The sequence below is a fragment of the Crocuta crocuta genome, unplaced genomic scaffold (assembly GCF_008692635.1).
Source record: "Crocuta crocuta isolate KB4526 unplaced genomic scaffold, BGI_CrCroc_1.0 scaffold152, whole genome shotgun sequence".
Taxonomy (NCBI): domain Eukaryota; kingdom Metazoa; phylum Chordata; class Mammalia; order Carnivora; family Hyaenidae; genus Crocuta; species Crocuta crocuta.
The window spans coordinates 5915925-5942366 of record NW_027528798.1 but is presented as its reverse complement, the minus strand read 5'-3'; the positions used below and the strand labels follow the sequence as shown (position 1 = coordinate 5942366).

The 26442-nt window shown below is 37.9% G+C and overlaps 1 protein-coding gene across 1 annotated transcript in view; it reads right to left on the bottom strand.

The window, feature by feature from the left end:
* The window catches only part of SNTB2 (syntrophin beta 2), a 105547-nt gene that overhangs the window by 21430 nt on the left and 57675 nt on the right, over positions 1 to 26442 (bottom strand). Inside the window, exons 5-6 of the mRNA XM_077755469.1 lie at positions 18245 to 18455; positions 6753 to 6895 (exon numbers count right to left, since the gene is read on the bottom strand). Of these exons, the coding sequence (XP_077611595.1) occupies positions 6753 to 6895; positions 18245 to 18455 (354 nt within the window). The remainder of the gene's footprint in view (positions 1 to 6752; positions 6896 to 18244; positions 18456 to 26442) is intronic.

The following is a 26442-nucleotide window of genomic DNA, read 5'->3' as shown; positions in this document are numbered from 1 at the left end:
AGCTGACTGCCAGCTCAGAGCCTGGAGCCTATTTCAGAGTCTGTATCTCCCTCTCTCTCTGACCCTCTCCTGCTCACGCTGTCTCTCTCTCTCTCCTAGAAATAAAAAAAATAAAATATTAAAAAATAAAATAAAAAAAAATACTAGCAAATTCAATCTAGCATGACCACATAAGATCTATCCTAGAAGTGCAAGGTTGGTTTAACACCTGAAAATCAATATGGTAAAATATAGACATGGAAAAAGCATTTGACAAATCCCAAGCCTTTCCATGAAGAAAATACCCCCAAAACATGGAAGAGAAGAGAAGTTCTTCAACCTGATAAAGGGCATCTATGAAAAACCCATAGCTAACATCATACTTAATGGTAAAAGACTGAATGCTTTCCCATTAAGATCGGGAAACTAGACAAAGATGTCTATTTTTGTCACTTCTATCCAACATTTACTGGATATTTTAGCCAGAGCAACGAGGCAAGGAAATGAAATAAAAGGCACCAAGAATAGAAAGAAAGTAGTCCAACTACCTCTTATTTGAAGATGATATAATATTATACATAGAAAGTCCTAAGGAATCCACTAAAACTCTATTAAACTAATAAACAAGTTGAACAAGAATGTAGATCAAGATATAAAAATTAATGTCTTGATTATATACACTACCAGCAAACAATCTAAATAGGAAATTAAGAAAACAATCCAGGTGCCTGGGTGGCTCAGTCGATTAAGTGTCCGACTCTTGGTTTCGGCTCAGGTCATGATCTCGCAGTTTGTGAGTTGGAGCCCCACACTGGGCTCCATGCCAGTGTGGAGCCTGCTTGGGATTCTCTCTCTCCCTCTCTCTGCCCTTCCCCCGCCAAGTCCACTGATCTTCAAAATTCCAGACTTTAAGTCCCACAGGTTATAAGAACTCATGAAATTTAGCCCCTCAGTTTCAAAGTCAAATGTTCTTGGGATCTGCCTGCCCTGTGCAGGCTCCCTGATGTGATCGTTTGTTTCTTGCCCTTCTCTGCGCCTGTGGCTCCCTCTCTACAACAGACAGCCAGGACCCTTTTAGCTCCCCACCATGTCTCTGCCCTTTCTACCCTCTTCATTGTAGCTTCTTCTCTACCTTTACATGTGGGGTTTGTTCTACCAGCCTTTGGGTCATTTTCTGTGTTATCTACATTGATGTGAGTGTTATCTAGTTGTATCTGTGGGATGAGGTAAGCTTAGGGTGGGTACTCCTACTCCACTATCTCTCCACAAGTTGTTTTTTCAAGTAAAAAATAGTCCATGAAAAAACACAACTACTTCCAGTAGCAACTCAACCACACTCTTGTTCTTCTTTGAGACAACTATCACCCTACAGTATGTAGCAGAAGTGCTTTTGTGAGTACTTCCCACCTCATCTTACAGAATATTAAAAATACAAATACTCAAGGGTTAAGATTAAATAAACTAATAATTTGTACTGCTCCAACAAAGACATTTTGTGGTTTAACTGGCATTCCCCAACTCCCCCCACAAGTCTACACAGTTTGGTGCCAACTGCCTTGATTCATGCTAAGGTACCAGCAATTTTACCAACTCTCAGTACAAATGTCAACAGGGAAAAAAGCAAATGATATCTTAGTATTACTATGAAAATAGTTTTCAATTCACAGACCCCCTGAAGAGGGGATCCTCAGAGGTCCACAAAAACATGCTTAGAGAGCTGCCTCCTTGAGCTGATTCCTATTGAAGCAACACGCCAATTAAGCATGAGTTATCTCAGCAAGAGTTAAGTAGGTTTAAAAATTACTCCACATATGATCCAAGTAAGACAGAGCATGGGGAAAGTGACAGGGTGGATTCTAGCACTTTCAGTTTGATTGTTAATCCCATGACAGACATTAAAAAATATAAAGTCGAGGAGAAATTTTCCGACAGGTTTTGATTATAAAATATTTGGCAGAGGAAATCTAACTCAAACCAGCTGCGGGACTCTTGCTGAGCAGCAGTTGGCTAGAACATACTGCCCAAAGGCCCCTTTTAGTGGGGGGGCCAGATGAGCTCATGCAAAGGCATTTTAGCAGCTTTTGTCCCCTAAGTCCCATAAGCACAACACCACTTCAATTTTCCACACTTAAAGTAGCCACACTTTCTTTGCATCTTTTTCTCTTGCAGTCAAAGATCAAAGTTTATAGGAAAAAGATCAAAATGCACACTCTCCAAAATCCACAGCCCCTTTAAAACCATTGTGTTTTTCTATCTGTGTCATGTTTCTGGCCTTAATCTCTAGGAATATGTAAAATAAAATTTATTTATTTATTTATTTTTATTTCTAGGAGAGAGAGAGAGAAAGAGCGAGCGTGAGCAGGGGAGGGTCAGAGAGAGAGGGAGTCACAGACTGAAACAGGCTCCAGGCTCTGAGCTGGCAGTCAGCACAGAGCCCGACGCGGGGCTCGAACCCACGAACCACGAGATCATGACCTAAGCGAAAGTCGGACGCTTAACCGACTAAGCCACCCAGGCGCCCCTGTAAAATAAAATTTAAAAAATTAAACAAAAATTCTCTTCATTTATCACTCTCATATTTTATTTAACTCCTCCCCAGTGTGAAGTACTAGCTGTTAAGTACACACATACACATACACATACCTTGATTTCTAGGAATCTGTAAATGTGCAAGCCAATAAATGATGTTAACTTACATTACCCTAACAACATCCTTTTATATGTATATATATTTTTTTTAATGTTTATTTTATTTTTGTGTGAGAGAGAGACAGAGCATGAACAGGGGAGGGGCTGAGAGGGAGGGAGACACAGAATTCGAAGCAGGCTCCAGGCTCTGAGCTGTCAGCACAGAATCTGATGCAGGGCTCAAACTCACGAACCGCAAGATCATGAACTGAGCTGAAGCTGGCGCTCAAACGACTGAGCCACCCAGGCGCCCCCTAACAGTATTTTAAATTTTTGAACCACAACTAACTCTTACCAGTAACTACCTACTTTTGTGGATAATCAAGGTCCTTGATTTCTTTTCCTATGTGTTTCTACTATCATTTTTTTCTTTGTCTCGTCTATTCATAAGGACACTTTCCAAAGTATTCGAAGTAGAATTAGTGAAAAGTGAATATTCAGCCCTTTCTCATTACTCATAAATCTCAAACCCTCTCTTTCCCCCACACCAAAAAGACATAAACATACCACTTTCTGGCCTTGCTTTTCTCTGTGGAATACCTCCTGGTCTGGTTCCAGCCTTTGGTTTCTCTCAGTGGCCAAATTCGACCCGCTCTGGGAGGCAGAGGATGATTAAGCCCCACTTAATTCTATCTTGCAGTGACTTCAACCAATTCCACCTGGCTGACAGGGCCACATGGAAAAAATAAACCTCTCATCTGCCTGTCATCTTAGTTCCTAATCCACTGGTACCCCCTAAACAAGGAGGAGAATCCCTGCTGTTAAATTAATTAAACCTCTCAAGAAACAATATGTTCAGAGAGCTACAGGCTCCACCCATTTAATTTATGGCCAAGTTCAATTTGTATGTCTAGGTTGATACAAATAATACACTTTAATTCATTACATTTAACATGAAACTTTCACTACTTTTAAAAACTATTCGGTAGAGCTAAGTTCCTCTTNGATCATGACCTAAGCGAAAGTCGGACGCTTAACCGACTAAGCCACCCAGGTGCCCCTCAATGATACATTTTAAAAGAATTTCACTTTGACAGATTTTCACTTAATAATAATTATAATTAAAGCAGCTAATATTTACTTGAGCACTTACAATGTGTCAGGTACTGTTGCAGGCATTTTAGAAATATTAACTCATCTAATACTCACACCCACCCTATCTCATTAGGATAAACTTAAGGAATTAAAATTCTGCAGCACAGATAGGTTAAGTAACCTGTTGCCAATTACCTACTATACATGGCAGAATAGGGACTCAAACTCAGTTTATTAAGGTTTGGTCTTAGTCTCTTCTACCACATCTTCACATTTGGGGGGGGGGGCAGGGTTGTTTTCTTTATTACAGCTTTACTGAGATATAATTTATGGCTTTTAGTATATTGAGAATTGTGCAGTCATCACCACACTCAAGTTTTAGCACATTTTCATTACCCCAAAAAGAAGTCCTATACCCATTAGCCATCACTCCCTATTTCTCCCAATCCTCACCCCTTCCCTGGTAATGAATAACCAACTTCCTGTTTCTATAGATTTGCCTATTTTGGCCATTTCATATAAACTAAATAAATAAAATATGTGGTCTTTTGTGTCTGGCTACTTTCACTTAGCATGTTTTCAAGGTTCATCCACGTTGCAGAGTATATTCTTTTTTACTGATCAATAATATTTCATTGTATCGATATACCACATTTGTTTATCGCTTGATGGACACTTGGATCATTTTCATTGTTTGGGTGTTATGTATAATGCTGTTATGAACATTCCTGTTTAAGTTTCTGAGTGGACAGAAGTTTTCATTTCTTTTGGGTATACAACCAAGGAGTAAAACTGCTAGGTCATATGGTGACTCTATGTTTAGCCTTGTGGGGAACTGCCAGACTGTTTTCCACATTGACTGCACCATTTTACATTCCCATCAGCAGTGTATGAGGGTTCCATTTTCTCCACATCCTGGTTTATACTTGTTTTATAACTATAGCCATCTTGTGGGTGGGAAGTGGTATCTCGTTGTAGTTTCAATTTGCATTTCCCTCATGTTGAGCGTCTTTTCATGTGCTCATTGCCCATTTGTGTATTTTCTTTAGACAAATGTCTGTTCAGATCCTTCCCCCATTTTTAATTGGGTAATTCACCTTTTTATTATTGAGTTGTAACCATTCTTTACATTTTCTAGATACAAGTCCCAAATCAGATAAGTTGCAAATATTTTCTCCCATTCTGTGGGTTGTCTTTTCACTCTCTTGATGGTGACATTTGAAGCACAAAAGTTTTTAATTTTAATGAAGACCAATTTATTTATTCTGTTTCTTGTTCCTTATGTTTTTGGTGTCCTATCTAAGAAGGCTCTGCCTAAGCTAAGGTCATGATGATATACTCCTGTATTTTCTCATAAGAGTTTTATAGTTTTAGCTCTTAAATCTTATTTATCTCTTTTCCCTATTTGCAACTTAATGCCACACTGATAGTATACACAGAACCAGCCCATTTCCTTCTTCAGCAACAAAGTGCTTTGTTGGTCTAGGCCCAGTAAGTGAATGGCCAGAAATGATCTATTTATAGGACTATACTTTCTAGTATTGAACTCATCATCTATGGGATGTCAGAGATTTCTGCTCCATCCCTCCAGTGACAAACAATTAGGGAAATGTCTAAGGATAAAGCTGCCCTCCTTGCACTGTATGATCATAACTAAAGTATAAGCTTCTTCCATAAAATTTAAACTTAAGAGATCTCTATAGTCATGTTCATAAACTCTAAATTTGAGGAAATACAAATTTAATTGCTATAGTTGTTAACTACTAAGATAGGTCTACATGTTTTCATAGGATTCCTGTCAGGCTCCCAATGTAACCATGACCAAGAAACTAAAGTAATAGAACTGAACTTAACTAAGATTTATTGAGGGCCCACTATATGCAAAGCATTATGGGAGTGTTGCAATGACAAAGTCATAGTTCTTGATCTCAAAAAGGCTGTAATTTAGTGGGGATTAAAAAAAAGTGTGTGTGTGTGAGAACAAAACCAGTGAAACTGATGGTTAAATTCAGTCTTTCTGCAGGACCATTATGTCCTCAAGGAATTAATGAGGGCACACCTCCCTAATTCTGAGGATCAACAAATCTGTTATCACTATTCTGTGATCAAGGTGCTCCAGCTCCAAATTACAGAGAAATTCCTCAAAGCTATGTGAAAATTATATTTTTATAAAAATGGAATATATAAGAGACTTGACAAATTAAGGAAATCCTATATAACATGAAAGTCTTCCTGTATTTTAAAGGATATTCTTCTTCATATGAATCTTTGTCTACTCAAAGCAGGAACCCCATCATCCCCCTGATCCTGCACCACACTGTTTACTGGGGGACATACCAGGTGGCACCATCATTTAACTGTTTTTTTTTTATTACCACATACTTTTCTGTGGAGCTCCTTTTTAATGTATAATTTTTCAGTTACTTCAAAACTGGATTCTTTTTTAAGCCCAAATAACGCTGAATGTAAACATGTTTTCTAGTCTCATACTAGTTTCTAGTTACATCTTAAGACATCTTGGCCCCCAAATCTACATATCTCTATTCTTTTCCCTTCTAGCTCCCACATCTGGCATGCTAGAAACATCCTGTTGCTTCAGGTCAAATCAATGTTTATTTGCTGGCATCAAAATTATGTGCTCTTATACCAGAGAGAGAATTGAAGAATATTTTGGCTGAGTTATGTGGTTTATCCACAGTACCACATTCTGGTTTAAATGATTTCATCACTCAGTCAAAAGGCTGCCACAATTCCAGTGGTTTTCTAGTCATAGTCAATAAAGTAAAGGGGGAAAAACCCCCTACTATTTATCTTCATGACTAAGCAAGACTTGAAGGGAGTAGTTAGGAATCTGCTTCAACAACTTAAAAAAAAATGCTAATGAAAGAAAACATTTATTCTGAGCTAGGAGCTGCAAAATAATAGGGTTGTGAAAGATAAGTTTTTGTCTTAACCAACTATATCTGCTATTTAAATGCTATTTTAAGTGCCTAAGAAAATAGAATTCACTTTACATAGAGTTATTTTATTTTTTCTGTTGTTAGACTTACCTTGTAGCAACAAGAGAGTAGCTATGACATGGTGATGCCCAGGCATCCCTTGTCCATGGCATACAGTCATAAAGCAGCAAATCCTTCTCAGTCACAGCCATGAGGATAGGTCTCCACTGTTGTCTTCCGCCATCTAGCTTTGCCTGTTACAATGGTAAAATCCAGAAAGCAGAGCTAACTATAATGATATACAGCTGTAAAAGTCCCTTCAGTGATGGTCTAACATTGTGGGTGTCCATTTTGTTCCCTGGTCCTAACACACTTGAGGAACAGGAAACATCCCATCAGGTTCCTTTCCACTGGCTGGGATTCTCCAATGGGAGGCGGGAGGTGGACTGTGAAATCTGAAAAAGCTCTTCCAGAGTTACAGACATTATCTAGTGATGGGGCTCTGTTTTTACAGAGTTGCCCATTATATTTTAGGAAGTTTCTGTTTCTGTTTTAAATGTACCATTGCATTTATATACTTTATAAAGCTCAGTTACTCTGTGATGGCTTAAAAATGTAGGAAAACAATCACTCTTTATCCATACTGTCAAGGACCCAAAGCCACAAAGCAAAAGATGATGCTCAAGAAAAGCCCTGGTAACATCAAAACATTTCCCCCATGAGATAAGGAACAGGGAATACTTAACGATAGTGTTATTTTAATACTGACTCTTCAGGTATTACTGATGGCTTCAATGAGAAATCCAATTGATGAATCATTTCTCTCTCAAAGAATTGTCTTTACAGCTACTTCTTAATTTCTCTTACTTAATGATTTCTGAAGGTAATTTGTACATGTCAGAGCACTGTAAGAAGATATCTGTAATCTGGAAAGTGGCCTGAACGGTTTGGTTCTATGCTATACCATCTACTACCACAACTTTCCCCTCAAAGTTAGAGCCATCAACTAATTCCAGGAGTTGGAGATGAATTCTACCCAGGGAAGTGGCCCATGTTCTTGGATATGCTGAAAACACAAAATGTATGACCCAATTCTGAGATTCCAGAAAAATATTGTAGAAATAATTATACTTCTCTTATCAGTGAGCCCAAGTTTTCTAAGATTCTATATTTAGTCTGTGGGGAACTCTGGAGGGAAAATATCAGTTCTAAAGAGATTGTCTTGGATTTTTATGTTTTTGGGTCAAGATAACCCAAAGGAATTTCTAAGTCTTTGTCTCTAAGATTGTTATGGATAATATTTCAACAGGGGAGATATGGTAGTCTTCCCTATCCATTGTTTTGCTTTTCACGATTTTAACCATCCACAGTCAACCATGGTCCCAAAGAAGATGATCCTCCTTTTGATGTATGGTCAGAAGGTCAATTATTGCCTAATGCTACATCATGATGCCTACATCATTCACCTCACTTCACCTCATCACATAGGCTTTTTATCATCGCACATCATCACAAAAAGGGTTAATACAGTACAATAAGATGTTGTGAAAGAGACCACATTCATAAAACCTTTATCATAATATACTTTTTTAAATGTTTTTTAAAAAATTTATTTCTGAGAGACAGACAGACAGCATGAGCAGGGAAGCGTCAGAGAGAGAGGGAGACACAGAATCCAAAACAGGCTCCAGGCTCTGAGCTAGCTGTCAGCACAGAGCCATATGCGGGGCTTGAACTCATGAACTGTGAGATCATGACCTAAGCCAAAGTCGGACGCTTAACCGACTGAGCCACCCAGGCACCCCTATCATAATATACTTTTATAATTGTTCTCTTTCATTATTATTGTTAATCTCTTACTGTGCCTAATTTATAAATTAAATTTTATCACATGTATATAAGAATGTAAGAATAGGAAAAAACATTATAAATAAATAAGTATATATTTCATTCAGTACTACCTGTGGTTTCAGCCATCCACTGGGGGTCTTGAAACATACCCCCTCACTTGGGGTGCCTGGGTGGCTCAGTCGGTTAAGGGTCCAACAATGGCTGAGGTAATGATCTCAGTTTGGGAGTTCAAGTCCCCCAGCAGGCTCTGTGCTGTCAGTGAAGAGCCCACTTCAGATCCTCTGTCTCCCTCTCTCTGGCCCTCCCCAGCTTGTGCGCACTCTCTCTCTTTCTCTCAAAAATAAACAAACATTAACATAAAAGAAAGAAGAAACATATCCCCCATATATAAGGGGAACTACTATAACATAAAATCTATCTTCCAAAGAGGTTAAAATGGCAATCTGACTTTTTAAAATTAACTTTTCCCCTAAGTTACAAGAGAGATTTTAAAGGCTAGATCAGCATATGTGCATTTGGGAAACTTAAATTAAATGCATTTCTTCCTAAAGAAGATATTTTAGGCAACAAAGGAAAATTGCTAATATCAATAGAAACAATATCCAGTTTCAAGACAGAGAACTTTTTGTTCAACTAACAACTTTTAGAGGTGCCTAGGTGGCTCAGTCAGTTAAGTGTCTGACTTTGGCTCAGGTCATGGTCTCATGGTTCATGAGTTTGAGCCCTGTGTCATGCTCTGTGCTGATAGCTCAGAGCCTGGAACCTGCTTTGGATTCTCTGTCTCCCTCCCCCTCAAAAAATGAATAAACATTAAAAAATTTTTTTTAATTCTTAAAAACTATTTATTCTTTGGCCCTTTGGAGTCCTTAGTCCTTCTACTTACCACTGGAGAAAAATGAAACATCAATTTAAGTCATTCTGTTTGCCAATTTTCTTAAGTTATAAGGATCCTATTTGCTTTCACTGGAGTCAAAATACTGCCTGCTATATAGATAGCATGTATTTTTGGTTGTGGTAGCAGTGCAAGCAGCCTTGGGGCTCCACTATTAGGGTTTTGGCCAGAGAAAAGAGGGATACTAATGTTAGGGTTCTGGTCTGTTTGAGTTTCAACACCCACACATGCACACACCTGGCCAAACAGCAGCCTACCCCAGATTTTATTTTTTTAATAGAGTTGAACAGCCCTAAAGATGAAAAACTAATGGTTACAATTCATTCCCTAAATCTTTTCATCCTATAAATCAGTCTTTTAGACAGGTGATGTACTTCTGTTCTTCATTTTGTTATTAGTATAGAAAACAGATAAGAAACTAAATAAGCATTCCACTAATGCCAATTTAGTGTATATGTTCCTAATTTGAGTCTTTACACATTTTGAGAATGATCGGGAACAAAGTAGGAATCGTGGAAACAAAGCTTTCTTTGGCTGTCTTATCTTTTCTAATGAATACTCAAAAGCCTAAAAAATGCTGGTTTTAAAGGTAAAATATGTCCCCCCATTTGGCCAACTTAAATAAAATTCTTTTAAGACTATAAAGAAACAAAAAAAAAAAAAAAAAGACTATAACCAACTAAAAAAGTAAACTATCAGTCACATAAAAATCAGGATCAATGAAGAAACAGAAGTCCCTATGCAGAGAAGAGATTATGTATCGGTTACCAACTATCTGTATTACATATTTTCTCTGTTTTAAGCAAACTCAGTTTTTAATAATGTGGAATAACAAAAAAATTAAGGACAGATCATTTAAAGTTAAATAAATGATCCTTCCTAAATTTATCTCTGTAAAATAACTATCTTCTCTAAGTACAACTGAAACAATTTCATTTATATGCAAGATTTTCAGTAAATATATCTCATGCCAAAAGAAATGCTTACTTATATTGAACAGATTATATGATCTAAAATTATTTTAACCATTTTCACACTCAAAGAATTAAACAATCTTCCAATTAGAAAAGGCTTTGGCATTTTGGCATATATAATCATAAAGATTAGTTCAATCTTTATCAGATACATAAGCTCAATATAATACCTCTATATGTATCCAGTCTTGCTTGAACACCAAATACTGCCAGCAATCTCTGATTTGGGTAACCCCCCCCAAAAAAAGTAAAAATCAAGAATATTTTAGAAATAGTGCTTTGAATTAGTTCAGTGGTACTATTTTTCAAAGAGATTAAACTTTTTTACTTAGTATTATTTCCCAACCCTGCGCTTCTGTTTTTGGTAATATTTTATAGTTAGTAACTTCTCTGGTTGCTTTTCTTATGCATATGTAGAGATAGACACAAAAAAAATTACTGAGCATCTATGGTATATATACCATTAAGCTAAGTTCTCTGGGGGCAGTAAAGATTTGGGGGGGAAATGTGCTCCCATGTTCTAAGAGCTCAAAACTGACTGGAGGAATCACCACATAAATATGGCCCATAAAATACATATTGTGATGAATTGGTGACTTTATTTTTCTCCTTTCTACTTGTCTTTGTGTAGCATAAACCAAATTAATTTCAATTTGAAAGTCTGACAGCTCTCATATATTGCTGGTGGGAATCTGATGGAAGGCAATTTGGAAATATTTATCAAAATTACAAATGCATATACTCTTTGTGGTACTTTAAAAATTATGTCCACGAATTTTTTACAACACTTTCTTTTAAGAGATGGAGCCCTTGGGTGTAGAGTGAACTTAGAAACTCGCTGCTGCTAATGAAAAGAAAAGAAAAGAAAAGAAAAGAAAAGAAAAGAAAAGAAAAGAAAAGAAAAGAAAAGGAAAGAAAACAAGACTAGGTTAAAAAATGGCACTGTGGCATCTTTCTTGTTCTTTTTCTCAGATCAGTCACACTGAAGAAAACCTGTAGCTAGGTCTTAAAGACATTCAGGTGGCCCTGTACCAAGGTCTCCATGGCAGAAAACTGAGGCCTTCTGCCAGTAGTCATGTGACTGAACCATGCTGGAAGCAGACTTGTCAACACCCCAGTCAAGTCCTCGGATGGCTGCCTCCCCGCTAACAGTCTGACTGCAACTTCACGAGGGATCCCAAGCCAGAACCACCCAGTCACACCGCTGCTATATTCCTGATCTTTAGAAACTACATGAAGTAAATATTTGTTATTTTAAAGCCACTATGTTTTGGAGCCATTTGTCATATAGCGATAGCTGGCTCACACACCCTTGGACCCAGCACTTTTGGGGATTTATTCTCCAGGTATAGAAATATCCCCTACACTCCAAGCTCTCAATATCCAACAGGAACTGTTGCATCAGTTATATTTTTGGATAAATCCCTTACTAACCAAAGTTTTACTACTCCTTGAAACTTGAGAACCAAATATATTCAGATAATACAGGTTCCCTTATTATTTGATATATCTGAACTTGGAAACCAAAGGCCATAGATAGCATATGTGTGAAAGGACAAACTACAAGGTCATTCACAGTACCATAGTCTATAATGAAAAGACTGTAACAAGATTGGGAGGAGTGCTTATTTAATTATGGCTACACAATGGAAAACTATACAGTTGTAAGAAAGAATACTCTTTCTGCGTTGATATGGGAAGATTGCCAGGATATACTGTTTAATGAAAAAAAAAGAGCAAGTTATAAAGTAGTATGCATAATATGTTATCTTCTTTTATAAAAGAGAAGACGAAGAATATGTGTTCATATTTGCTTTTTTTTGCATAAAGAAACTCTCAAGTGATTCTCTGGAAGGGAATGAAAGTGGTTATCTCTCTGGGGGCAAGGTGGGGATTGGCTAGATGGGGGACAGAAAGGAGAGTAAGACTTTTCACCTATTAACTTTTAATTTTAACCTTTGAACCATGTGAATGTACTACCTTTTAAAATCATGAACATTTTTTTCTTGTAATTTTTTAATCTTTATTTTTGAGAGAGAGAAACAGAGTCCAAGTGGGAGAGGAACAGAAAGAGACAGAGGGACACACAGAATCGAAAGCAGGATCCAGGCTCCAAGCTTTCAGCACAGAGCCTGATGCAGGGCTCAAACTCACAGACCCCAAGATCACAACCTGAGCTGAAGTCGGACACTTAACCAACTGAGACATCCAGGCATATCATGAACATTTCTAACATGGCTGAAAGTGCAGCACAATTAATACTCAAATTGAGTTTTTCAATCAGTGTATAAAAATTTAGAAGCAATCAACTTATACAACTCAACACTCAAAAAACAAATAATTAAATTTAAAAATGGAGAGAAGACAGGAACAGACATTTCTCCAAAGACATTCAGATCACCAACAGACACATAAAAAGATGCTCAACGTCACTCATTATCAGGGTGCAAATCAAAACTACAAGGAGATATCACCTCACACCTGTTAGAATGGCTAAAATAAAAAACACAAGAAAAAACAAGCGTTGGCAAGGATGTGGGGAAGAAAGGGACCTTCATGCACTGTTGGTAAGAACGCATACTGGGGAAACCACTGTGGAAACCAGTAAGGAGGTTCTTCAAAAAATTAAAAATAGAACTATCCCACAGTCCAGTAGGATTGTAATACTACTACTGGGTATTTACCCCCAAATACAAAAACGCTAATTCAAAAAGATACAGATGCCCCTATGTTTACAGCAGCATTATTTACAATAGCTAATCTGTGGAAGCAGCCCAAGTGTCCATCAATAGATGACTGATTAAAGAAGATGTGGTACAGGGATGCCTGACTGGCTCAGTCAGTGGAGTGCACAACTCTTGATCTAGTGGTTTAAGTTCAAGCCCCATGCTGGGTGTAGAGATTACTTAAAATTAAAATCTTAAAAAAAAAGATGCTGTGTGTATGTACACACACAGACACACACACATATATACACAATGGAATATTATTCAGCCATAAAAACAATGAAATCTTGCCATTTGCAATGACATAGATGGTCCTGGAGAATATTACTATGCTAGGTGAAATAAGTCAGTCAGAAAAAGACAAATACAGCCCCTCTGGAAAACAGTGTGGAGATTCCTNAAAAAAAAAAAAAATTAAAAATAGGAAAAAAAAAGAAAAAGACAAATACCATAGGATTTCATTCATATGTGGAATTTAAGAAATAAAACAAAAGAACAAAGGAAAAAAAAAGAGAGACAAATCAAGAAACACACTTTTTTTTTAGGATAAAAAGTGCATTTTATTTTTTTAAGTTTTTATTTTAATTCCAGTTAGTTAACATACAGTGTTATGTTAGTTCCAGGTGTAATTCAACAATTTCATACCTCACCCCTGTGCTCATTACAAGCAGTGCACTCTTTAATCCTCATTACTTAGTTTACTCACTCCTTGCCCTACTTCCACTCCAGTGACTACCAGTTTGTTCTCTAGAGTTAAGAGTCTGTTTCTTGAATTGTCCCTCTCTTATTTTTTTTCCCCTTTGCTTGTTTCTTATGTTTCTTAAATTCCACATAAGTGAAATTACGTGGTAATTTGTCTTTCTCTAACTGGCTTATTTCACTTAGCCTTGTACTCTCTAGCCCCATTCATGTCATTGTAAATGCCAAGATTTCGTTCTTTTTTATGGCTGAATAATATTCCTTTGTATCTATATACCACATCTTCTTTAGACATTCATCTCCTAATGGATGTTTGGGCCGCTTCCATTCCTTGGCTATTGTAAATAATGCTGCCATAAACATAATGGTGCATATATCCTTTTGAATTAGTGTTTTTTGTATTCTTTGGGTAAATACCCAGTAGTCTGGTTACAAGATCATAAGGTGGTTCTACTTTTAACTTTATGAGGACCTCCATACTGTTTTCTACAGTGGCTGTACCAGTCTGCATTCCTATCAACTGAACAAGTGGTCCCCTTTCTCTCCACATCCTCGTCAACGCCTGTTGTTTTCTGTGTTTTTTTATTTTAGCCATTCTGACAGGTGTGAGGTGTTATATCTCATTGTAGTTTTGATTTGCATTTCCCTGATGTTGAGTGACATTGACCATCTCTTTATGTATTGTTGGTGATCTAGAGGTCTTCTTTGGAGAAATGTCTGATTGTGTTTTCTCTCCATTTTTAAATTGAATTATTTGGTTTTAGGGTGTTGAGTTTTAGAAGTTCTTTATATATTTTGGATACTAAGCTTTTATAAAATATATCATTGGCAAATATTTTCTCCCATTGAGTAGGTTGCTTTTTAGATTTGTTGATTGTTTACTTTGCTGTGCAGAAGCTATTTTTTTTTTAATCTTTATTTATTTTGAAAGAGAGAGAGAGATAGTGAGAGTGAGCACATGAATAGGGGAGGGGCAGAGACGGAAGGAGAGAGAAAGGATCCCAAGCAGGCTCCATACTGTCAGGGTAAAGCCCAGTGCAGGGCTCAATCTCACCAACAGTGAGATCGTGACCTAAGGTAAAACCAGCAGTCACTTAACTGCCTGAGCCACCCAGGTGCCCTAGTGCAGAAGCTTTTTATTTTGATACAGTCCCAATAGTTTTCCCATTTGCTTTCCCTGCTTCAGGAGACATCTCTAGAAAGGTGTTGCTATGGTCGATGTCAGAGAAATTACTGCCTGTGTTCTCTTCTAGGACTTTTATGGTTTCATGTCTCACATTTAGGTCTTTAATCCATTTTGAATTTACTTTTCTGTATGGTGTACGAAAGTGGTCCAGTTTCATTTTTTTCCATGTTGCTCTCTAGTTTTCTCAGCACCATTTATTGAAAAGACATTCTTTTTCCCACTGGTTATTCTTTCCACCTTTGTTGAAGATTAATATCATATAATTGTGGGTTTATTTCTAATTTTTTTATTCTGTTTCATTGATCTATAGGTCTACTTTTGTCCCAGTATCATATTGTTTTGATTACTACAGCTTTGTAATATAACCTGAAGTCCAGAAGTGTGGTGCCTCCAGTTTTGCTTTTCTGTTTCAAGACTGCTTTGGCTATTTGGGGTCTTTTGCACTTCCATACATATTTTAGTTGTTCTAGTTCTATGAAAAATAATGTTGGTATTTTGATAGGGATTGCATTAAATGCGTAGACTGTTTTGGTAGTATAGACATTTTAACAATATTTGTTCAAATCCACAAGCATGGAACATCTTTCCATTTCTTGGTGTTATCTTCAATCTCCTTCATCAGTGTTTTACAGTTTTCAGAGTACATGTAGGTCTTTGACCTCTTTGGTTAGGTTTATTCCTACGTATCTTATTATTGCATCTTTTGGGTGCAATTGTAAATGGGATTGTTTAGATTATAGAAACACAACAGATTTCTGCACATTGATTTTGTAGACTATGATTTTACTGAATTTATCAGTTCTAGCAGTTTTTATGGTAGAGTCTTTTGGGTTTTCTACATAGAGTATCACATCATCTGCAAACTGAAAGTTTTACTTCTTTCTTACCAATTTGGATGCCTTTATTTATTTTTGTTGTCTTATTGCTATGGCTAGGACTTTCAGTACTATGTTGAATAAAAGTGGTGAGAGTGAACATCCTTGTCTTGTTCCTGACCTTTTTTTTTTTTAAATAATTTTATTTAGTTATTTCTTAAATGTTTTATTTCTTTCTAGGAGAGAGAGAGAGAGACAGCGCGAGCAGGAGAGGGTCAGAGAGAGAGGGAGTCACAGACTGAAACAGGCTCCAGGCTCTGAGCTGGCAGTCAGCACAGAGCCCGACGCGGGGCTCGAACCCACGAACTGGGAGATCATGACCTAAGCGAAAGTCGGACGCTTAACCGACTAAGCCACCCAGGCGCCCCGTCTTGTTCCTAACCTTAGGGGGAAAGTTTTTAGTTTTTCCCCACTGAGTATGACATTTGCTGTGGGTTTTTCATCTATAGCCTTTATTATGTTGAAGTATGTTCCCTCTAAAACTGTGCTGAGGGCTTTTATCATGAATGGATGTTGTACTTGCCAAAGGCTTTTTCTGCATCTACTGAAATTATATGGTTCTTATCCTTTCTCTCATTGATGTGATGTATCACTAGTGATTGATTTGCAAATAGTGAATCACTCTTAAAACCCAAGAAAAAAACCCATTTGATTGTGGTGAATAATTTTTTAAATAATATTTTTGAATATGGTTTGCTAGTATTTTGTTAAGAAGTTTTGCATCTATGCTCATCAGGGATATTCGCCTGTAGTTCTCTGTTTTGGTGGTATCTTTATCTGGTTTTGGTATCAGGGTCATGCCGATCTCATAGAATGAATTTGTAAGTTTTCCTTCCTTTTATGTTTTTTGGAATAGCCAAGAAACAGACTCTTAACTATAGAGAACAAACTGATGGTTATCAGAAGGGAGCTGGATGAAATAGGTGATGGGGTTTAAAGAGTATACTTACCATGAAGAGCACTGAGTAATGTATAGAATTGTTGAATCACCATATTGTACACCTGAAACTAATATAACACTGTATGTTAACTATATTGGAAATAAAATTAAAAACTTAAAATTTAGAAACAATGGTAAACATAACTAAAATACTAAAACTTTCAAAGTCAAAAGTACTTCTACCATAATTTTCATTAGTTTCTTCTCTTCTTAGTTATCCTAATTATACTTCCTCAAAATTATCACAGCATTAATTCTGTGTTCTAATACATTATAAACTATTACTTGAAATGTTTATAAAATTTTAGAGTCATAAGAAAAAACAGATTAGTAGAGTCTAAAGTTGGTCTCCACACAATCTCTTGGGAAGCTACCCAACGAGACTGCTTGGCCCCACCACAGATCTATCAAATTAGAACTCTGTTGAGGTGGAGGGCCAGACCTCACAAACTGTAGTTAAAACAAAACAAAAAGAAAAGAACAAAATATTCCTGGGCTGATACTGACATAATCCCTGCCCCCGTGGACACACATGAAGGAATTAGGATTCAAAGAGATGAAGAAATCTTTAAAGAGATCTAACACTAGTGAAAACCAGAACTATCACTTGAACACTCGTCTTGGAACCCTTAGTCCAGTCTTCCTTTTTCAACTCCTGCTGCCCCAACTGCCAGTGAAGGACTCAAAGGAAAAAGGATGTACTACAATATCATGTATATTCAGAGTCTCCCTTTTGTCAAAATGGGATTTAAACTAAATTGGATTAAGTTCTTCCTTTCCCTTTACCCAATGTCCACTTAGGCTTTGTTTCTCTTCATTTTTCAGCTATAGAAGACAACTGTACATTTGTGTTGAATGGCTTATAAGATATTTTGCATATTTTATACACTTTTCCCAAAACAGGGAAGTAGGCAATCTGGCCCTGAATTCCTGAAACTCTGGCCATAGACTAGAACAGGGGTTGTGAAAGTAGGGCCTATGGGCCAAATGCAGCCCAGTACCTGTTTTTGAAAATAAAGTTGTATTGAAACACAGCCACACCTCTCCATTTTCATATGTCTATTATTGCTTTCTTGCTGTAACTGCAGAGTCAAGTAGTTGTGACACTACTGGGCCCTTTGCAGAAAACTTTTGCTGATCCTATTCTCAAATCATGAAAATTATCCTCTGTCATGAAAATTATCCTCTGTCATTAAGGATAGACATGGTAATAAGAGTATCTTTTTTAGTTATGTTGTGATGATGATTATCATGACAGTCAGTTCTTCTGTGCAGGTGATAACTAGCAACAAATAACTAAAATGATAGGGAGGAGAAACACAAGACTGACAAACAAAAGATCGACAAGCTCAATATCCAGGACCTGACTACATGATAAATATTACAGATAGATGAAATGGGGGAGACACTTTGGCTCTCAATGGTGACCCAGGGAGACCCTGCCCTGCCTCTCAACCCACCTGTTCTGCCAGCCAGGCAATGTGCTTGACCTCCTTGCTGCCTCCTGCTGTACTGGTTGCACCAAGCATGGCATTGAGCTCAGCCAATACCTGTGGGAGGAGAGCCATTATGTTGGTGTGGATAGCTACGAACCAGGAGTGTGCTGTAGCTGTATCTTTGCAGCGTAGGATCAACGTGTTCCTGCTATCAGGAGAATGTAGTTCTATCAATCTGTATGGAAAAAGAAAAAGAAAAGCTAGGTCAGAAGTCATCAAACCTGCCAGAGTATAACATACATAACTGGAAATCTATTTTAATTTTAAATTCCAGAATAAAGATACTTTCTCTTAATTCCTTAGGGTCCAATTCCAGAGAAAACCACATGTGGAAAGATAATCATCAGAAAGACTAACTGCTGGGTCTGTTGTTTTAGTGTGTTAATGTAATGACCTAAAATGAAGGAATCCATTGTATGGTCTACAGTAAAACACCTCGCTTTGCTTTAATTTCTATGTCAAAGAAATGGAAACCATGCTTGTTGGATGTCATAGGCACATTGTAAAGAAGGATATGATATTTCTTAAATATGTAGAAAATTCTGGTGTAAGGTATTGCTAGGTAAAGAAATCCTACTGCCAAATAGTGAACTGAAATTTTCACCATGTGGAATAAAGAAAAGAGAAAATAACCGAAGAATATTATTCTTTATGAAAATCTGAAACTGTTTTTTAGTGTCTGGGTAACATTATATGGTTAAATCAGCCACTGAGTCATAGCAGAAAAACAGTTAAGAGACCTTCAACCCTACGACTATTATTTGTTAATGCTCAACTGAGAACAATCTAAATTTCAAAAGTTATCTTTAGGAATTTGCTAAATGTTTTTATAAGTACATTGATCAAATTTCTTAGAAAGTAACGTATTGAGCACTGTCTTCTGTTTTGGTCAAAGTTTTTGCCAACATGAGTTTAGAAAGTCAAGTACTGTTGTGTTCTAATGGGGGAGCATATACACCTTTCAAAATGGGAAAAAGAAAAAGCTCTCAGGAGTGTTCTTCTTGGTGGGTTAGAAAATGACCAACTGCCACTGACCAAGGACAGATCTTTTTATTCTTTCATCTTTCTGAAGACAGTTTTTGCTGCCTTGAAGCACTGTCACGAGATCCTACGCCACCTGTCAAAGATAAGCAGTTTACATGGATACTAGCACTCCTGCCTTGAAGCTTGTGCACCCCTCTCTTTTGCCACATTTCTCAGCCCTTAATGATTCCCAAGTGTTTTGACATAGTTAATATGGCAAATATTAACTGTCACTTGGCCAGTCTGTCCTTTCTTAAATAAACATTTATTGAGCACCTACTATATGTCAGTTAGTGTGAAACACTGACATTGGAGATAGAGTGGTGAAAAAGATAAAAATAAGATAGGTTCTATCCTCACTGGACTTATTATCTAATGGGGAAGGCAGAAATTTAACAATTAATGTAACTACGGGTTAAAAAAAGTGCTCCTATAAAGACTGTGATTACTATGAAGTTCTTGTTTAAAAGAGGCAAGATGGCAGGAACAAAGCAGGACTGCAAAGGAGGCCACTACACCTCTGAGGCACATTTACTGAGCTACTGTCCTGCTTTGAAGTGGTTTGTGTGTTTATTTATTTATTTATTGTAGTTTAATAATTTTTGAGATAGAGACAGAGCATGAGCAGGGGAAGGGCAGCGAGAGGGGGAGACACAGAATCTGAAACAGACTCCAGGCTCTGAGCTGTCAGCACAGAACTCGATGCGGGGTTGGAACCCATGAACCGCGAGATCATGACCTGAGCCGAAGTCAGATGCTTAACCGACTGAGCCACACACGTGCCCCAATTTATTTATTTTTTTAAATGTTTATTTTTCAGAGAGACAGACAGAGCATAAGAGGGGAAGGGGAAGAAAGGGAGACACAGAATCTGACACAGGCTACAGGATCTGAGCTGTCAGCACAGAGCTCGACGTGAGGTATCAAACTCACTGACCGCGAGATGATGACCTGAGCTGAAATCAGATGCTTAACCAACTGAGCCACCCGTGTGCCCCTGAAGCAGGTTTTAAACACATCTACCTTGTACTTACCTATCACCTATCTATTCACTTGCCCTCTCACTGGAGTTAGTCATCCAGCTACCAGTCTATCCATGTTTTATATGCCTTCAAAGTTCTAGGGCAATAGCCAAAAGGCCAAGAAGCTCTAGAAAATAGCCACAACATAAAATAAGATCTGGGAACAATCAAAATGTCACTTAAGTCCATACTAGAAAATTCATGTTAGTCAGAAAAAAATCTTTAGATAGCAAGTCATAAGGTATTTGCTTTTGTTTTAGTTGCAGTTTTAATGAATTTATTTATTTGATTTCTTATCCTTTAGCTAAATATAGTGAGAAGTAGCTTGGACCAAAATTTATGGAGTTTGAGGAGCAGGTTAAGTCTGGATACTAACTGGTACGCAATGTGGAGTCACTGAGGATTCTCAACAAGGGAACAACATATCAAAACAATCAAATAAAAAATAATTTAATAAAGTATTTGTACATCTGTGTGTATAGCAGTATCATTCATATAGCCAAAAGGTAAAAACAACCCAAATGGGATTGGACAAACTGACGGGATGGACAAACAAAATGTGGGATGATACAAACAATGGCATGTTATGCAGCCTTAAAAAGCAAAGGATTTCTAACATCAGCTGCAATATGGGTGAGCCTTGAGGACACTGTGCTAAATGAAATAAGCTAGTCACTGAGGGGGAAATGTTGTATGAGTCCACTTTATATGAAAGATCTACAGTAGTCAAACTCATAGAAACAAAACTAGAATGGTAGTTGCTGGGAAGGGGGGCAAATAGGGAGTTGTCTAATTAATAGATCTGGAGTTTTAGTTTTGCAAGATGAAAAAGTTCTTCAACCAACGGAATGGGAAAAGATAGTTGCAAATGACATATCAGATAAAGGGTTAATATCCAGAATCTATAAGGAACTCACCAAACTACACGCCCGAAAAACAAACAACCCAGTGAAGAAATGGGCAGAAGATATGAACAGACACTTCTCCAAAGAGGACATCCAGATGGCCAACAGACACATGAAACGATGCTCAGCATCCCTCCTCATCAGGGAAATACAAATCAAAACCACACTGAGATACCACCTCACGCCAGTCAGAGTGGCTAAAATGAGCAAATCAGAGAACTCTAGACGCTGGCGAGGATGTGGAGAAACGGGCACCCTCCTACACTGTTGGTGGGAATGTAAACTGGTACAGCCCCTCTGGAAAACAGTGTGGAGATTCCTCAGGAAACTAACAGTAGAACTCCCCTATGACCCAGCAATAGCACTGCTAGGAATTTACCCAAGGGATACAGAAATGCTGAGGCATAGGAGCACATGTACCCCAATGTTCATAGCAGCACTCTCCACAATAGCTAAAACATGGAAAGAGCCTAAGTGTCCATCAACAGATGAATGGATCAAGAAGATGTGGTTTATCTATACCATGGAATACTACATGGCAATGAGAAACAATGAAATCTGGCCATGTGTAGCAACATGGATGGACCTTGAGGGTGTTATGCTGAGTGAAATAAGTCAGGCAGAGAAGGACAAATATCATATGTTTGCACGTATAGGAGGATTAGGAGGAACTTGACGGAGGAACAAGGGGGAGAAGAAGGGCGGAAATGGTGGGGGAAAGGGAGAGAGGCAAACCATGAGAGACTCTTGAATGCTGACAAAAACTGAGGACTGATGGATGTGGGGGGGGGGGGGGATGGGCATGGAGGAGGACACTTGTGGGGATGAGCACTGAGTGTTATGTGGAAACTAATTTGACAATAAACTATTTGTAAAAAAAATAAAAATAAAAAAATAAAATAAAAAGATGAAAAAGTTCTTGAGATTGTGGTTATATACTTAAAATGGTTAAGATGGGAGAGCGCTTGGGAGGCTCAGTCAGTTAAGCATCCAACTCTTGATTTCAGCTCGAGTCATGATAGGGCTCCATACTGACAGTGTGGAGCCTGCTTGGGATCCCCTCTCTCCCCTCTCCTTCTCTGCCCCACCCCACTCACACTCTTTCTCAAAAAGAAATATATAAACTTAATGGTTAAGATGGTAAATTTTATGTTATGTGTATTTTCCCACAATTAAAACCATAAAGTAAATTAATTAGAAATAACCTTATGGTAGGATGTAAGATGAGTTACAGTAGAGAGAGAAATGGCCTGGGGAGATTTAATTGGACCTAAGAAAGATGAAACTACACAGAGCTCACCAGTAGGACAGACAACTAGACAGGAGGAATTCCTCCATCCTAAAAGCCAGCAAAAGTAGAAAGAGGAAGATAAACAACTTAATATTCATATTGACCTTTACTTAGTCCTTTATGTTATTTTATCATATTTATTATTTATTCTTTTTATTTTATATTTCACTATATCAACTGTTGCTGTCATGGTCTTTAAGCTATTTATTGGCTAAAATATTGATTACATTCTCTAGAAGAAAAATAGCTATATATCTGTTATGGGAAGAAGATTTAAAACAGTACATTGTACTCAATAACAATAAAATATAACACTAAAAGGTAGAATAACTTCTATTATAATTCTTTGGAGGAGTTAATAATTGCATTATTCAGAGAAACTATTCAACTAATCATTAAAGTAGCCAAACCTAATTTAGAGTATAAATTTATTTAATGACAAGTAGTTATCTATAAAATACAATGCTAGATTATTAGATAATGTATGAATACAAACCCAAAACAAGCTGTTTTATAATTTATTTATATTAATCTTAAAAAAAAGTATTTCCAGTATTTCTAGAACCCTCTATATACCACAGCAATTGAGTATACACATTTAGTCTATTCCTTCCTGAAATCCCACTAAATACAATGAAAGGGGATTTCTGAAAAACATAATGGATTTTTTTATTTAGCAGTATTAGGTTTACATAAAAAAATGAGTAAGAAGTACAGAGAACTCCCAAATACCCCTCCTTGTCTCTCCATAATATACCCAATCATTAACATCTTGCATTAGTGTGGTACATTTGTTACAAACGATGAACCAATACTGATATAATATTCCTTTAAAACATTTTTAATGTTATTTATTTTTTGAGAGAGAGAGAGAGAGAGAGAGCACGCACCCGTGCACTAGTGGGGTAAGGGCAGAGAGAGAGGGAGACACAGAATCTAAAGCAGGCTCCAGGCTCTGAGCTGTCAGCCCAGAGCCTGAGGTGGGGCTTGAACTCACAGACCATGAGATCATGATTTGAGCTCAAGTTGGACTTTCAAACGACTGAGCCACCCAGGTGGCCCTAAAAATTGTTGTTAGGCACCCCTCAACATGGATACAATATTATGAACTAAAATCCCAATTCACTCCTTGCGTTATATTCGGAGTTTTGGCAAATGTATGCCATGTCTCTACTATTACTGTATTGTAGAGAATAATAATGTCACTGCTTTAAAAATCCCCTTTGCTCCACCTATTGATTCCTCCATCACTCAGGCCCCGGCCCTGACTTCTGGCAACCACTAATCATTTTATTGTCTCCACGAAATCATACACTATGTTGCTTTTTCAGACTGGCTTCTTTCACTTAGCAATATGCATTTAAGGTTTCACCATGTCTTTTGTGGTTTGAGGGCTTATTATTTTTTTATTGCTGAATACTTCAATGTCTGGATGTATCACGATTTTTTTTATACATTCACCTATTAAAAGGCTTCTTGTTTGCTTTCAAAGCTTTGGCAATTATGAATAAAGCTTTCATAAACATTTGTGTGCAGGTCTTTGTAAGAACATAAGTTTTCAACTCTTTTGGGTAAATACCAAGGAGCCCAACTGCTAGGTCAAATAGTAAGACTATGTTTAGCTTCGTACGAAACTGTCTTCCAAAGTGGCTGTACCATTTTTGATTCCTACCAACAATGAATGAGTTCCTGTTGCTCTATGTTCCTCTTTAGTATTTGTGCTGCCAGTGTTTCGGATTTTGGCCATTCTCATATGCATATTGTGGTATCTCCTTGTTTTAATTTGCAATTCCCTGATGACATAGGAAGTTGAACACCTTTCATATTCTTTAAAACAATTTTTTTAATGTTTATTTATTTTGAGAGAGAGAGATAGAGTGTGGGGGGAGGGGCAGAGAGAGAGGGAGACAGAATCGGAAGCAGCCTCCAGGCTCTGAGCCGTCAGCAGAGCCCAAAGCGGGGCTTGAACCCACGGGCGATATCGTGACCTGAGCTGAAGTCGGACACTCAACCCACTGAACCACCCAGGCCCCCCAGCACTTTCATATCCTTTTTTTTTTTTTTAACTTTTTAAAAATGTTTTTATTTATTTTTGAGAGAAAGATAGAGACAGCGTGAGCAGGGGAGGGTCAGAGACAGAGGGAGTCACAGAATCTAAAGACAGGCTCCAGGCTCTGAGCTAGCTGTCACAGAGCCCGATGCGGGGCTTGAACCCACGAACCGTGAGATCCTGACCTGAGCCAAAGTCGGATGCTTACCCAAATGAGCCACCCAGGCGCCCCGTACTTTTCATATTCTTATTTGCCATCTGCATTTCTTCTTTGTGAGGTGATTGTTCAGATCTGTTGCAAATTTTTAATTGGGTTGGTTTCTTACTGTTGAGTTCTAAAAATTCTTTGACGGCCCCATGGGTGGCTCAGTGGGTTAAGTGTCTGACTCAGTTTTGGCTCAGGTCATGATCTCATGATTTGTGCGTTCGAGTCCCACATCTGATGTGCAGAGCCTGCTTGGGAATCTCCCTCTCTCTCTCCCTCCCCTGCTTGTGTATTCTCTCCTTCTCTCAAAACAAATTAAGCAAAAAAAAAAGAATTCTTTGTATATTTTGGATACCAGTCCTTTATCTGATAATGTATTTCACAAAGATTTTCTCCCAATCTGTGGCTTATCTTTTCATTCTCTTAACACTATGTGATAGTTAATTTTATATATCACCTTAACTGGGCTAAAGGATGCCCAGATTCCTTGCAAAACATTATTTCTGGGTGTGTCTGTTAGGATTTTTCTGGAAGAAAGTAGCATCATCAATAGAAAATGGCCTTGGAGTGCCTGGGTGGCTCAGCTGGTTGTATCCAAATTCGACTCAGGACATGATTTTGTGGTTTGGGAGTTTGAGCCCTGCACTGGGCTATCTGCTGTCAGCACAGAGTCCATTTCAGAACTTCTGTCTCCACCCTCACTGCCTCTCCCCTGCTTGCACTCTCTCTCTTTCAAAAAAAAAGGGTTGCCTGGGTGGCTCAGTCTGTTAGGCATCCAACTTTGGCTCATGTCATGACCTCGTGGTTCCTGGGTTGGAGCCCTGCACCAGGCCCTGTGCAGACAGCTCAGAGCCTGGAGCCTGCTTTGGATTCTGTGTCTCCCTCTCTCTCTGCCCCTCCCCCACTCATGCTCTGTCTCTGTCTCTCATAAATAAATAAATAAATAAATAAATAAATAAATAAAAGTTAAAAAAAATAGAAAGAAAATGGCCCTTGCTAATTTGGGTAGGCATCAACCAATCCACTCAGGGCATGAATAGAACAATAAGATGGAAAGGGTAAACTTGCTTTCTGCTTTACTTGAAACATCCATCTTCTCCGGCTCTTGCATACTTGTACTCTGGGTTTTTGGGCCTTTGGACTCGGACTGAATTATACCACAGGCTTTCCTGGTTTTTCACCTTGTAGACACCAGATCATGGGACTGGCCTTCAAAATGGCCTAAGCAAATTCCTAAAATCTATTTCTCCATTCATCCAACCATCCATCCATCCATCTCTCCACCCATCACCTGACCTATTGTTTCTGTTTTCCTGGAGACCTTATTACAAGTGTCTTTCTACAAAGCAAAAGTTTTTAATTTTCATGAAATTCAACTCATCAGTTCTTTTGGTTTCTGTATTGTGCTCTTGGTGCTGTATCTAAGAAGTCATCAGCAAACTTTAAAGGGGATTGACTGATAGATTGATTTTAAGTAATCTCTACCCCCAACGTGGGGCTCCAACTCACAACCCCAAGATCAAGAGTCACATGCTTTACCGACTGAGCCAGCCAGGTGACTCTAAAGAGGACTTTTAAAGAGCATCATCCTGGGGCGCCTGAGTGGCTCAGTCAGTTGAACATTCGACTCTTGGTTTTGGCTCAGGTCATGATCTCATGATTCATG